A 14,954-nucleotide genomic window follows, 5' to 3' on the forward strand; every position below is an offset into this window, starting at 1 on the left:
CCACAAGACATCCTACCTTATGACAATGTCATTTATGCTTTGTTTCTTTCTCCCTCCCTAGGATGAGATGTTAGTGCGTGCAGGGGTCGCCCTCATCTCCGTGTACCCCGAGCCTTAGCACAGCACTGAGCCCACAGACACATGAAAAGAGAGCTCATTAAATGCTAAGGAGAGAGGCGTGGTGTTTGAAGGGCCCCCATTTATTTATCCATTCGTCTGTCAACGGACACTTGGATCACACTCACTTGGATCACCCCCATATAGGTGTTGGGACCATGGAGAAATGATTTTCCCTTTGCCTCTAGTAATCTGTCTTTCTTGTATTCCCTCTCAGTAAATTCCAAGACTGTGGTGCTCGAGGAGATCTGCCCTGTGGAAGGCGAACCGGGATCTAGATTATTGGTCAAACAAAGTCAACCGGTAAGTCCTCTGCGAGTTTAATGTTCTGTTTCAAAAATGTACCAAACCACTACAAAGGCCACCTCAGTCCCCATTGCCCCTGCCCGAAGACATGAAGCAAAACCTCTTAACAGTCAAAAGCAAAGGTTAACGATTCCTAGAACTTTTTAGGCTGTTCTGATATGTCTGTTCTATCAAGATGGCACTTCAGGTGATGTCTAACTGTGGATGGAGAAATTTAACGTTATTGGTTTTATGAACATCTGGTGAGTCTTACGGTCTGTGAGAAAGACTTGATAGGGCTCTAGAGTTCACCACCTTTCTTCAGTAAGGCTCTCCCTCTTCTCCCCTCAGGATACGTGCTTTCGCGCAGAATCTTAGCGTTTCTTTGTTAGTCGTTTTATAGGGGCTTCACCTAGCATGGTCCCTTGTAGTGTTTGTGAAACTAGAGATTTCCATCTGCTCCTGCTAAGTTTACTGATGGTGGTGATTTCAGTGCCTGTATCTCTTGTCTCATTTTTAAAAAAATGTTTTTGGTAAATATACATGACATAAAAATTACTATCTTAATCATTTTTTAACAAAGTTATTACAAATATTATTCACTACATTTCCTATGCGGTACTTTTCATCCCTGTGACTTACAGTTGGAAGTTTGTACGCCTACCTCTCCTTCCCTGATATCAACCCCCGCCTCCCAATTTCCCTCCCATTTGAAAACTACCAGTTTGTTCTCGGTGCTTATGAATCTGTTTCTTTTTTTTTGTCCGTTCATTTGTTTTGTTTTTTAGATTCCAGATACAAGTGATATCGTGTACTATTTGTCTTCACAGTCGGTTGTGTTGTGAGTGGCTTCTGTCACTTAGCATAATGTCCTCTAGTCCATCTGTATACGAGCACGTATGAGGATTTCTTTCTTTTGTAAGGCTGAGTAATATTCCATTGTATGTAGAGACCACATTTTATTTATCCATTCATCTGTCAACGGACACGTGGATCACTTCTACCTTTTGGCTACTCTGAATAATTCTGCTGTGAACACGGATGTGCAAGAATCTCTTCAAGACCCTGCTTTCAGTTCTTTTAGATATGATCCGACACGTGCAATTGTGGAATCATAGGGTAGTTCTATTTCTAACTATTGGAGGCATCACCATACTATTTTCCACAGTGGCAACACCATTTTTTTTTTACATTCCACCAAAAGGGCACACGGCTTCCTACTTTTCCAGACCTTCTCCAATGCTTATTTTCTGTTTTTTTGGGGGGTAACAACCATCTTAAGGAGTGTACAGTAGTATTTCATTGTAGTTTAAGTTTTGCATTTCCCTGAGGAGCGGTGATATTTTCATGTACTTACTGGCCATTTATATGCTGTCTTTGCCAAAATTCAAGTCCTTTGCCCATTTTTGAATCTAGCTGTTTTTGTTGAGTTGTAGGAGTTTTTCATCTATCCGGGATCCCTCATCAGATAGGTGATTTGCAATATTTCCTTCCATTCAGCGGGTTGCCTTTGTGCTGATCATGTCATTTAATGCACAGAAGTTTCAAATTTTGATGTAGTCTGATTTATCTATTTTTTTTTTCTTTTTCTGCTTGGCTTTTGATGTTCCATCCAAGAAATCATTGCCAAATCCAAAGTAATGAAACTTTTCCCTGTATTTTCTCGTGTTTTATAGCTTTAGACCTTACATTTAGGTCTTTGATTTATCTTTCGTAGAGCCTGTTTTTACCCTTCCTTAGTGGAGTTTCTTTTTTTTTTTTTTTAAGATTTTATTTATTTATTTGACAGAGATAGAGACAGCCAGCGAGAGAGGGAACACAAGCAGGGGGAGTGGGAGAGGAAGAAGCAGGCTCATAGCGGAGCAGGGAGCCCCATACAGGGCTTGGTCCCAGGACCCTGGGATCATGCCCTGAGCTGAAGGCAGACGCTTAATGACTGAGCTACCCAGGCACCCCAATATTTTATTTATTTATTTGACAGAGAGAGAGGCAGTGAGAGAGGGAACACAAGCAGGGGGAGTGGGAGAGGGAGAAGCAGGCTCATAGCGTAGGAGCCTGATGTGGGGCTCGATCCCATAACGCCAGGATCACGCCCTGAGCCGAAGGCAGACGCTTAACCGCTGTGCCACCCAGGCGCCCCCCTTAGTGGAGTTTCTTGAACACAGAGGCTGTGGCTGTCCATCTGCATATTCTTGGCATTTAGGATATACATGGAACAGAGTAGGTGATCAGTAAATTATAGCTGAAGGAAACAACTTTATCAGACATGATGAGACTAAGCCAAAGAATGTATTTATAGTGCTTTGCCTTCTTCATAATAATTATAACCCACTGCCTTGGGGACCCGTAAAGAAATCTATAAATTAAAAAAGTAATACTTCCTACAAGGGCTTTTTGGCATTTTATTTATTTACTTTTTCCTTGAGGATATTTAATGGAATATTTGAATATTTGTCATCCTGGTTGTGTTCTTATCACACTTGACCTTGAGTGCCTTTCTCATGAGGTCTGTGCACAGTTAGCTCTAGACTGATGAAACTATGCAAAGAGATTGTTTCTCTCGTCCATGTGGGTCCCCCAAACCCTGGGTCAGTCAGTGGAGGAGGTGGGCACTGAGTCGACAGCTGACCAAGTTAGCTTCATGACCTGGGGCAAGTTTTCCACATCTCTGAGCCTCCTTCAGTTCCTTCATTTCTAAAACGAGAGAGCACGTATGAGAGTCCTAGTTCTAAAATTATCCGTTTAGGTACTGGTGGTAGGACATTTCAAATAGAAATAGAAATTTAACTACCTTTAGGAAGAAACCAAGACAAGATGGACCGCAGTTTGGCTTACAGAGAACTTTCCTACCCCAGAGATGATCTGAGAGTCAGGGGGAGAGAAGGCTGTACCCACACTCTGCAGTGACGTTCCTGCTTGCATAGAATGTGCTGGCAGGGAGGGTGGTGAATTGAGAAAAAAGTCCTATTATTGTTGTCATTGCCTCAAGGACATCAACCCATTTCAGACATTCCAGAGCCAGTTGTCTTGTACTTGGGTATGTGTGCGGCACAACCAGTTTAAAAGATAAGAGGGCTCTTGGTTACACTGTTAGTTAAAGCTGTGAAGACCAATCCCCACCCACCCCCCAAGTCCCATACATCCCACGTGTTTCCTGGTGAGTTTCAGCCACATTTGAGAGACAGTTACTGCTCCGGCCTGCCTGGTGGACTCCTCCACAGGGTAGCCCATGTGTACTAGCGTCTGATGCTGAGGTCTCCCCTCTGCCACAGCCATTCTTGGACCTTTCTGAGACTGGGCACTGGGCCATCTTTATGGTGCCCATCAAACAGCAAGGCCTAGCAAGGGCGTCAGGGAAGTCTGGATTCTGATCTCTCCTCTTTCCATCAAGGTGAGGTTTGGGCAAGTGAATGACCGTCCTTGGGAAAGGGTTTCAACAAGTGTGAAATAGTAGGGATTTTATCTACTGTTTTATATAGAGAATTGGGTTGTCGAAAGAGGGAAGAGTGGAAGGAACTAACTTTGTTGAGCACCTTTTATATGCAAGGTACTCTGCCAGCTGCTCATACAGTTCTGTTTAATGCTCATGTTAGGATGGGAAGATCAATGCTCAGAGAGGTTAAGTGACTTGTTCAGAGTCACACAGCTTGTACACAGCAGAATCAGGATTCTAATGCCTATCTGCTGGATCTAAAGCCAGTGTTTTTACTCCCACAACATTGGGCCTTGGCGTGGAATTAAATGGATGTATTCTACACTGATGAGAACGCCCTTTTCCCTCCTTCCGCTGCTCATGTTGCTAATTTGCTTTCCTTAGGGCTCCTGAGAAGGAGGCTCTCAACCTCTGAGCCTTCTGGCTTGTACCTTTGCTGAAGAGCAGACAACACCTATTTTTCCCAGAAGCCATATTTTCTAGAGAAAGAAGAAACTTTCGGTCAAATTGTCAAATGCGGGGACGGGGGTGGGGTGGGGTGGATGCGGTATAAAAATTGCCCCAAAGACAAAGAGCCAAGTACAAGTGGGGCTTCATTTTTCTGTGATTCCAACTTGCGGTCGTTTCTTTTGCTCTCTTTTCCTTTTTCTAAACATATTGTTCAAAACCCCATTCTCACCGGGGGCCCTGGTGAGTGTTATGGTGCCCAGACTCCTGCTCTGGGGCCCTGGATTCACAAAGACCAAGTTGACGTCCATTCTGCGTCTGGCTTATTTGACGCCAGAGGAGCGCCGAGGTCTCCCGAGAGAGCCAGGAGAGATTTGCCTCCTGCAGAGGTTTGGATAAGCCCCAGCTAATCTCCATGGCTTCTTAAGGGCACACCTGCTTGTCTGCCAGCCAGCAGCCTCCTCGCTCATTTCCCGTGGGACGGCCGGGGTCAGAGGGCCTCCAGAAAGCCTTTTATCCCCCAACACCCCGCCAGGCCCCCCTCAGCAGCACCTGGGTCCACACATAAGATTTTCTTTGAGGGGAGGTCTAGACGTTGTCCTTCCTAGAATGGGGGCCGGTGCCCTTTCCCTTCTTTTCGAGGCAGCTTGCTTGTTCCTTCCTTCTAAATAAGCATTTAATTCAAGCTTTATCATGCATGGCTCAAACTTTATCCCACTGGGGCTAAACTGATCTGAATTAGTTTGTGGGCTGCTGGGCCTTGAACACATAGTAGGTGCTCAGTAAATAAAGATCATGCCTGCTGATGAGCTGCTTGGGACGCCATGCAAGATCCACTGTCACTTTCCATCGGTCTCATCGCTGGGATGTGAGAGTAACACAGATAATATAACGTGTCAGAGAATTCAAGTCATTTCTGGTCAGCCGTGGGAGTTAGGGAATCTCTCCTCCCTCCTTTCCCAAATCACATTGTCCTTCTTAATTATCCTCTAGGAGTAGCTAGTAGTGAAGTTGATTTGTAGTCTATGAGCATTCTGCTTAAGATGGGCGGTCAGGGACTGTCGTTTGACATAGGAACCTCCCAGGTGTTGCCTTCTTTCTTTTTCTCTTTCCTTCCTTCCTTCCTCCGCCCACCCTCCTTCCCTCCCTCTTCCTCCCCCCTCTCTGTCTCTCTCTCTCTTTATTTTTTGTACATCAAATGGAAGCATGATCTTTTTTTTTTTTTAAGATTTTATTTATTTATTCGACAGAGATAGAGACAGCCAGCGAGAGAGGGAACACAAGCAGGGGGAGTGGGAGAGGAAGAAGCAGGCTCATAGCAGAGGAGCCTGATGTGGGGCTCGATCCCATAACGCCGGGATCACGCCGAGCCGAAGGCAGATGCTTAACTGCTGTGCCACCCAGGCGCCCCGAAGCATGATCATTTTTGAAGAGAGTACTGTGAATGGCAAGCTGTATGGGTATGGCTGAAAAGAATCTAATTTAAAAAAGCTGTGATCCTCTCTTCCTTTGAACTCACCAATTGTTCTGCAGGTCTGTAATTCCACTTGTCCCTAATTCCACTAATATTTGTTAAGCCCTTATTCTAAGTCCCTGGGCTGTTTAGAGGGGATGAATCCAGCCGCATGGAAACCAGTTTACCTGGGAAGATAGGCCGTTGGAATTACGTGAGAGAGCCATGTGTGTTGATGGCGGATTTGAGCATTGAAGGAGGCGGGATAAATAAACCTCATTTCCTCTGAGTGTGGACATGATATCACAAGCTTCTCCATTCTTCAGTTATTTTCCCCAAACCACGACAGGTATACAATGTCATCCCCGTATACTAGACGAGGAAGGGAAACTCAAAGGATTGAGTCGTTTGCCACGTTGGTGACAGTGTGAAGACGATAACCCAGGTAATACAACTAGGATTTGGAAATCCTGGTATAATTTGAACCCAGCCCTGGATCTGACTAACCCTTGCATTCTAACCTGTTCCATAGACACAGAAAAGCAGCTATCATGGAGGTGGAGAATGTGTTGGGAGCCACTTTCCATGGTTAATACTGTGAAGTGATTAAAACAATTTTATTTGAGTTTTTTTTTTTTTAAAGGGGAACGCATGTAAAGAGAATTTACCAGTAACTGCTCGTCTTCCCTTGCAGTTCGGATTGTATACACAGCAGGGTCTGTGGTGACTTGAAACTACGGGGTTCAGTTATTTTAGCTGGAGCACGCTCCCTCTTCCTCCGCCTGCGGCATCCCCGTTAGGAGGCTTCCTGCTCGCTGAAAATGCTTTGGCATCGTCTCTCGTCTGATATGTACACAAATGGATATTCCACACCTCCCTTTTCCCCAGTGGAGCGCACAAACAGCAAGCAGACAGACACTATCGGAGAGCCTGCAACTCAGGGCCCATAATATTGTGGCAGCAAGTAGAAAATAAAGCAGCCAGTGCTGGGTGCAGGATAATAGCATAATAGGATAAGTGCGAGAGAGTCAGGAGGCGGTAATGGCCCTGGAGATGTAGAAATTCTGGGAAAGTAGGGCGGCAGGAAAGCAGAGACACCATCTGTGGGATCCAGGCAGTTGTGAGAGACTCTGAATGACACAATATGGAGATTCTGTTACACAACACACCAAATAGTAGTAAAGTAATCATCTGGCCTTACGATTGTCAGACACTCTTTGTTTGAAATGCCGTCTTCCTGGCCACCAACACCAGGAAAGCCATAAATAAATGGCAAGGGTACAAACTGCGTCTTCCTCCAGCCAGACTGAAATTGTAGAAAGTGAGAATCCCCAAAATCAATGCTTCCTTTCTTCCCTTGATGGACTCTGCTCTCGACCAGCAGGGGGCACTACCCATGCCCTCACCCTATCTCCTTCGAGGACAATAAACAGGTAGATCAGAAGGGATAGAGAGAGAAACTCCACTTTCCTGGATGAGTGTGCATTGTGCCGGGTGCAGTGGTTGGCTTTTTGTGTAGATCATCTCATTTGTTCCTCATCGCGCCCCTTTGAGGTTGGTCGTTCCAGTTTTAAAGATGAAGACACCGAGCCTCAGAGAAGGAAAATGACTTGCTCAACTTTCCCTGGTGGGGAGCCAGGATTCTTATTTGGGTCTGGATGACTCCCAGGTCCCTGCTCTTTCTGCTGCACGCTGTGTTTCCCAGAGGTGGACCCATCCGTGAGCGCATTACATCTGCTCATCTGAGATCCTTTCTCAAATAGACATTATCCGTGAAAGTTTCTTTTGACACGAAATGCTTCTCTTTAAGTCTCTGGAAATCTGGAATCAACTAACTGACCAACTAATCAACTTTCAAGTCATTGGAATGATTTTTCTCTAAGTCGGTTTTAGGCAAGAGAGACAGAGGAGAGGCAAACCACTTAGTTAAGGAATTTTGACAAAGCATTAACTTCTTGAGTTTACACCGATCTCGGTACAATTTCTCAGCTCAATATTCTGTACCTTTTACTCTATTGAACTATGACTGCTAAAGTTTACAATGATGACCCAGAGGTGTGGCAAGGATCTAAATCATTAAAGAGGACCAAAGAAGAGCATAGAAGAAAGAGTACTGATTTTGAATGTCATAAGAGTATAGGCATGCAACCCCATGCAGCCACATAGGTCCTGGCCCTGGGCAAACTGATCACTGGAACCTCAGTCCCATCAGCTCGAAGGTAGATGTGCGGTACCTCAAAAGGTGGTTGTGAGAAATCGATAAGCTAGCATGTGGATAAATCCCCAGCACAGGGAGTTAAGCATTGGCCCTGCTGAGTAAATCCTAGTCTCCTCCCTAAGGCAGAAGAGTAATTTTTAACCACAGGTAGAACAAAACAGATATTGGTCATTTTGAATTTCTTCCCTTTTTACCATTAGTGCTGCATCTGTGAAATGGATCAAGAGCGTTGGGGAGCCACAGAGCATTTGCGTCTGCAGAAGGGCCCTGATAGCGTGCTCCCAATGTGGAGTTTAAGTCCTGGCAATGGACTCTGCCACTTACATTAGTTTTGTTTCTGTTGGTGTACATTCTCAAAAACTATGTCATATATTGAACAACAACAATAATAACAAAAATATAGAGGTGTGAGCAACCCACCGTAGAATTTGCCAGTTTATCCCTTTAATTCAACAACTCAACTTTCTCTGAGCAGACTCAGCCAAGAAGAGCAATTGGCATAATAGTACGCTGCGATCTCCATGCCCTCTGCATTTCCCCACAATCCACTGTTCTAAGTCTCCAGCCTCCACCCAGACAGCTCGACGGCCTTTAGAAATACATGTCCTTGATTCTATGCATCAAGGTGGGTCAAGTGCACACCAGCGACCCCGACATGATGAAGACCATGAGGAAGAGAAAGGCCTAGAGAAACATACTTAGATTCAGTTACAAGTGAGCCCTATACAGAGCTGTGTGGCATGGAGTTAAGGCCACTGCCTGACTTTGTAGTGAGTCAGCCTTGGTGTGAGTCCTGGTGTTACCACATACAATCCTGGGATGTTGGGAATGTGGCTTAACAACTCCAAGTCTTAGTTTCCTTAGTAGTAAAGTGGATCTGGCTTGTGTAATAAGTTCTCAGTAGGTTTAAGTCATTAAATACAATGTGCTTTCTGTTTATCCTGCTGTTCATAACTTCATTTAGCTACCTCCCAAGCTCTTCTGAGACTGAGGTATACTTTCTTCTCATCATTCTCAAAATAGTTCATGCTTTCAGTGTTTCCTCCTTGAATTGGCTAGGGGCGCTAAACGATTTGGGGCTTCTCAGTCACAGACAACACCAGAGCTGGAGGACCACCCCTGGTTCCTGCTATTTCTCTCTCCCCCATTCTCTCCTCCCACGGAGAGAGGGAGGTGTGATGGGGGCAATGCCAATATGGCAGACGTAGGGCTTCCGTCGGGAGACCTGAGCATGGAGAGCATTTTATTTGAACTTGCAATTTGTTTCTCACTGCAGACATTACTCTTTAGCATTATTGATCTCCCCTGTCTACTGAGCCCCGTCAGACATCTTTGACCCTGGTTTGCACCAGGAGCAGTCAAGGGGCTGCCTGAGACTGTCTGGCATTGTGATTGAATTCAATTCCCCTTAATGTTTGCATATGCTGTGTTGTTCTGCCTTGAAATGGTTTGTGCTACTGCAGGTGGGGTCCAGAGTCCGAATCCTTTCCGTCATGCTTCTCACTACAGTAATGGCTTCTCTCCATCAGAATCTCTTGCCTGCATGGCTCCGGCTGTCCCAGGGAGGGGCAGGCTCTCGAAGCTTGCGTCTCTTCTCCAAGAAGTTGGCCAGTGTAGTTTCAGAATGAAACTAGGAGGGCCTGGAGAAGACATTAGTGAATCCGCACGTAGAAACAGAAATGATAGGGTGAGAGAAGGGGAGGAAAAGGGGGGAGTCTAGACTAAAAGTTGGGATACCATCCTTTTTCTTTGGTTCTTCTTAGAGTTGGAAGTTTTCCTGAATTACTTTCTAGAGTGTTAATGAGAAAAGATGTCAGGGGAGTTTTTTCTTTACCTTTATCATTCAAAGAACAGCTAACGATATTAGTAGTCCCCCCAAAGTGTTCTTGCCCATCAAACATCTCTACTCTGGCTTGCCGCATTTCATGAGCCCAAACCCATTTCTTTTCCCTTTTAATTTGGAACCAAGCCACCTGCCCTTTGTGCTGTCTCATGATTATTGCTTCCAGACAGTTTGAAGCCCTAAGGTCACTCAGAGAGAAGAGTAATATCCCTGGGGGGGGGGGGGTAGACTAGCCCTGCTTGAAACATTTCATTTTCATAAGAGAGTGATGATAATGTGAATAAGGAGCAAGTATATTTCAGAGCATTAGGCTCCTGGTCCACAGAGAAGGGATCAATAAAGGCTCTGTGTGCAGGGTGAAGTAAATCAAAGAGTTGGGGTAATTACTTAAGAAATTTGTTCCAAAACCTCTGCTCAGGAGGGGCTTAATTTGATTGCTTACTTTAAATTTATTGTCCATTCAATTCATCAACTCAATCAGATTCTATTTGTTTGTGTAGGCCCAATCTCCAATCTCTCTCTCTCTCTCTATCTCTGTCTCTTTCTCTCTCTCCCCTTCTGTGTGTGTGTATGTGTATTTTTCCAGAAGGGTGGAGATAGAGTGACGATCTTCTACCAATAATCTCATCTTTATTCTAAAATCCATTTCATTGCAGAACTGGCAATATTATCAACATTGTGAACAAATCAGTGTGTTACATTATGGTTCCTAGAAGGTGAAAGACAAATAGTTGGCTACCACACCATAACCCTTAGTAGAGTTTTCCCTGTATGATATAATCATTTTATGTTTTTGCTGGCATGGCTAGCACCAAGCATCCCAGTATATCACGTGCACTCTGTTGCTTTAACTTGTTGCCATGACAACCTCAACATTCTCCCACAGTAACAAAATTTAAATATGTATCTATGAATTTGAAGAAACATAAAACCCTCCTAGCATCAGTCTGTTTCATATAGCACTCTGAGATGATTTCCATAATAACAATTACTGGATATAATTTCATGAGATGCAATCCATAGTTAATCTTTTCCTTGAAAAGCACAAAATAATCAGGCTCTTTCATAGGCAAATGGGTGAATGCCCTATTTAGTTATTCATCATTTCTTGAATGGATATATATGCCCCTGGGTTAGGCTTATGTATTAGTTAGGGCATGCTCCGGTAACAAATAGACCCTAAAACATAGAAAAGTTTTTGTTTTTTTTTAAATAGAAATATATTTCTCCCTCTTGTACCAGTCCAATACATGGTTTCTAGTCCACAGTAGCTTTCTGCCATGGGCTGATTCCTGAGCCCTTATCAAGCTGGCAGCATCTTGCTGGTAGAGGGCAAAAGGGAGTGCGGATGTGTGGTATGTTACAAAAACCTCAAGGTGCGGTATATCACTTCCGCTCACATTCCACTAATTACACTTAGTCCTATGGCCACACCTAGATATAAATGGAGCTGGAAAAAGTAGTTCCTGGCTTGGCAGGAACTTCTCAGCAGCAACTCTGTGTTAGGGAGGGAGAATCATGAGTGTTGGTAGATCGCTACCTAGCTCTGCCTACCTGTGTAGTTAAATAGAAGAGGAGGACATGCTTCAAACACATGAGGGTTTCACAGTTTTGAAGGGAGAAAGTCATGTAACTTTGTAGTAAGTGTTGTAGTAAAGGGGTGAACCAAGTGACATGGGAGTGACTACTTCTGCTTGGCCGGATTGGGAAGGTTGGTGACATTGCCTTTATGGTAGCTGCACCTTGGACCGAGAAGGAGAACCATCTTACAGTAATTTTAAATAACAGACTTGCTTAAAAGCATGTGTGTGGGAGTGGGAGGCCGGAGGAGATGGGAATGAAGAGGAATAATTAGATAACGTCGTTGTCCTGGCTGGTTCTTAAGCGATAAGGCTGTATTTGTCCCTTACCCTCCACTTGCCTTATCACGAGTGGGTGACCTTGATGAGACATTTTCAGCACAGTATCTGTGGTTCCTTTTAATCTCCTGTCAGTTGCTATCACTGTCAGCATGACCTAGCTCTGGTGAAAAATTCAGCTTTCATTTCAGCCTTCTCAGGAATGCTAAATTATGACGAAATGTCAGGATGGGAGGAAACCATAAACACTATGGACACGTTACTTAAGGGGGTGATTGAAGGACACTGAGATCTCTTCCTTCAACATTGCAAGGACTGAGAAGACCTGTATTTTGACCTTCTGGATCTTTCTACAGTCTGAGGTTGTTATAACTTGTCACTTGAGCACTGTTATTTTTCTAGTGCTGATCGCTGTTGTACTCTAGCCAGGTGAATTGCAATGGACATTTACTTGCCTGGAGGAAGAATGACCTCCAGTTGCCAGTTTACCAAAAGACACCAGTCTCCAGACATAGTTTCCACTGGTGAGCGGAGACGATTGTTGGGTTTGTGGTTGTAATGATCACGAAACAGATACCAAAATGAAATGGTCTCCATGAAAATGTTTTGAAACGTTACAGCGACTTCAATACAAATGAAAGAAGGTACCAAGTAACTGTTCCCCATATTTCAAATGGAGACTTTCCCTAGTGACATTTAAGTGAAGCACTTCCACCGATCTCTCTTACTAAGGAAAAGCAGAAGTTGGGTTTGTGTGAAACACTTTTAGTGATTCTATGAGATGTTAGTCAACCACAATGAGCATGGAAAGAGATTGAGATGGATAAAAAAAAGACATCATCCTCAACTATTTGGAGTTTAGTTTAGGAGACAACCAACAAACACAAAATAACTGATAAAATATGAACGCAAATATATAAATAGGGCAATAGCAACTGAGGCAGGTATCCAGATAAATGAAACCCCTTACCTATGAATTTCTGTACATTTTTATATATTTTGTCACATAACAGATTAGCTTTCTGTTTTTGAAAGATTTTTAAGAAAGAGAATTGAATAGTTTTAGTTGGTTTTCAGCTCTTGGCTCTTAGTTTCTTTGCTGCTTCTTTACTCCAAAATAGTCAGTCAATTGATAGCCTGAGCCTTTGTTTGTATAAATCCATAAGTGGATAGCTGCAATGATGTCCCACATCCCATAGTTTTCTATAGGTCTTGGATTCCAAGGGCACACACCGAGGATTTGTTCTTTTTATTATGATTGCTTATGATATACCTCACATTTGATTAATTGCATGGTGGAAGCTTTTATCACGATATGACCTTCTGCCCCTCACCCCCTTTCCTCTAAGCTCCTGATTTCCCTCCACCCTACTCTTTCTTCCCTAGACTTTAATCTTTCCACATTCAGTACTTGGAGATACCAACGAGAGAGATTTGAGATTCTAGACCTCAAAAAAGACCAAATCTCTTTCCCTACTCTCTTAATTTATGTCTGTTATGCTAAGGACATACTGGTTGAACAATATAATCTTTTCACTGAGGCTTTATTTTCTGTTTTGATTGTTGTGATGGGATAGGTGACCCCAAATTTCTAAGGTATGGTGGGCTCCAAAATGACTTACCTCGACTCTGCCCAGAAAACAATGCAAGCTAAGATTCCATTCATGATAGATATTTCATTTGATGAACTGGGGCCAGAGGAGTTTATCAGCCAGGTGCATAGAGTAGGCTCTCAGGCAGCACAGACCACCAGTGCAAGGTGTAGAGGTCACTGAGAGGACGACTGACATTGTTTCAGAAACTTCTCTGTGTACAAAACAGGAGGCCACTCCAGGAGGGATGGAAAGTTCCAGTGATGTCCACCTCATAGAATAATCTCGTGATTTTCCTGTGAGGTCATTGAATTTTACAGTTTCACGGTGGTAGGTGACATTAGAAGTCATTTAGCCTGACTTTCCAACAACTGAAAGGCTTCCCCATATGGTATCCTTGAATAAGGGCCATTCAGCCTCTGTGTGGACCCTGAAGGCATGTCAATAAGAACCTGCTGACATTTTCTCTCTCTCCCAACTAATTATAAGTTTCAAGAAGAGCTCTGAGTGGCTCATGTTAAGATCAACTGGCTAATGTGGATACCAACCAGAGTTTTAATTATAGCCGTGGCAAATTTTCTACATTTAGTGCTAATGAGGAGCTACTGACTGTAAACTGCTTTGATAATAAGAAAGAAGCCTGCAGTGTTGGAAAAGAAAACCTTCTTCACTATCACATATGTAGCCAATTCAAGGCCTTTCTCAAACCTCAAGTGCTCCTATTCTGGACATGTTTGAATGTGGATTGATAACCAGTCTGGGAAAGAATTGGGACCATTGACTGACGCAGATATCTAGTCATCAGTTCTTAGTCTTATCCTTCCTTTTTGTGTCCTATTCTTTTCTTCTCTTCTAATGCCCGTTCTTCATTTTCTCCTACAATTCTTTCCAACTCCGATCTGTTCTCCTCTATAGTCACCTTTTGATTAACTGTGACAATGAAAAGTTCTAAACTATCTTTACCCATTATTATCACAACATTGCTAATATGGAATGTGTGTATGTGGGGGGCAAGATATGAATTTATCTTCTGCAAAATCAATTTTAGAGGGTGTGTGTGTGTGTGCGCATGCGTGCACCTGCACGTGTGCCTTTGTGTGTGTGGAGAGGAATTACAATATTAATCAAACATGCACATTTTGGAATCATCATCTCACTAAACTTTTCCAGAGCAATGTGCCTCTACATTTAGCACCAGCCATCTAGCATACATTATGCTGTATATTTCTATGGCCTTAGAAATAGGTATAAAATAGGCCAATCATGAATTTGCTGTTTTTAAAAGTTCCAGAACGTCAACACGTCTTATTATTCAGTGTCACCTTGTTTTTGCAGCTCACCTGGACTGGGCTGTATCCCATCTTGTGTGGATCAGCTGGTGGCTGCTTTCAGGGCTTACTCAGGTATCTATTTACCTAGCTAGCCCTTGGAACATGGCAGTGATAAATCATCATGTACTTCCTGGGGGTGCAAGTGTTATTTCCAGGGGTCAAGCACATCGAGCGGCCTGTTGATGCTCTCTAAAGGCAGAAATCAGGAGCCAGCAAGGCAGGACAATAGAAAAAGCTGAAAGTTAAGTAGGAGGCAGATTGGGCCTGAGCCGGGAGGTGCTGAGACGCAGGACCTCGTTCTCTTGTACTTTCTAACAAATAGTCTTTCACAGCAGTTCATGACCTTGGTGAACACATAACCTTGGAACCTAGTGGT

The 14,954-nt window shown here is 43.6% G+C and overlaps 1 protein-coding gene across 22 annotated transcripts in view; it reads left to right on the forward strand.

Annotated features, from left to right (window-relative positions):
• LOC123792676 (uncharacterized) overlaps positions 1 to 14,954 on the forward strand; it is a 205,638-nt gene that overhangs the window by 13,893 nt on the left and 176,791 nt on the right. For all 22 annotated transcript variants that reach the window (XM_087868336.1, XM_087868348.1, XM_087868346.1 and 19 more), the window contains exon 2: positions 335 to 420. In XM_087868336.1, the coding sequence (XP_087724462.1) occupies positions 335 to 420 (86 nt within the window). The remainder of the gene's footprint in view (positions 1 to 334; positions 421 to 14,954) is intronic.

This window comes from Ursus americanus, chromosome 16, assembly GCF_024610735.1.
Source record: "Ursus americanus isolate L20-20 chromosome 16, mUrsAme1.1.p, whole genome shotgun sequence".
Taxonomy (NCBI): Eukaryota; Metazoa; Chordata; class Mammalia; order Carnivora; family Ursidae; genus Ursus; species Ursus americanus.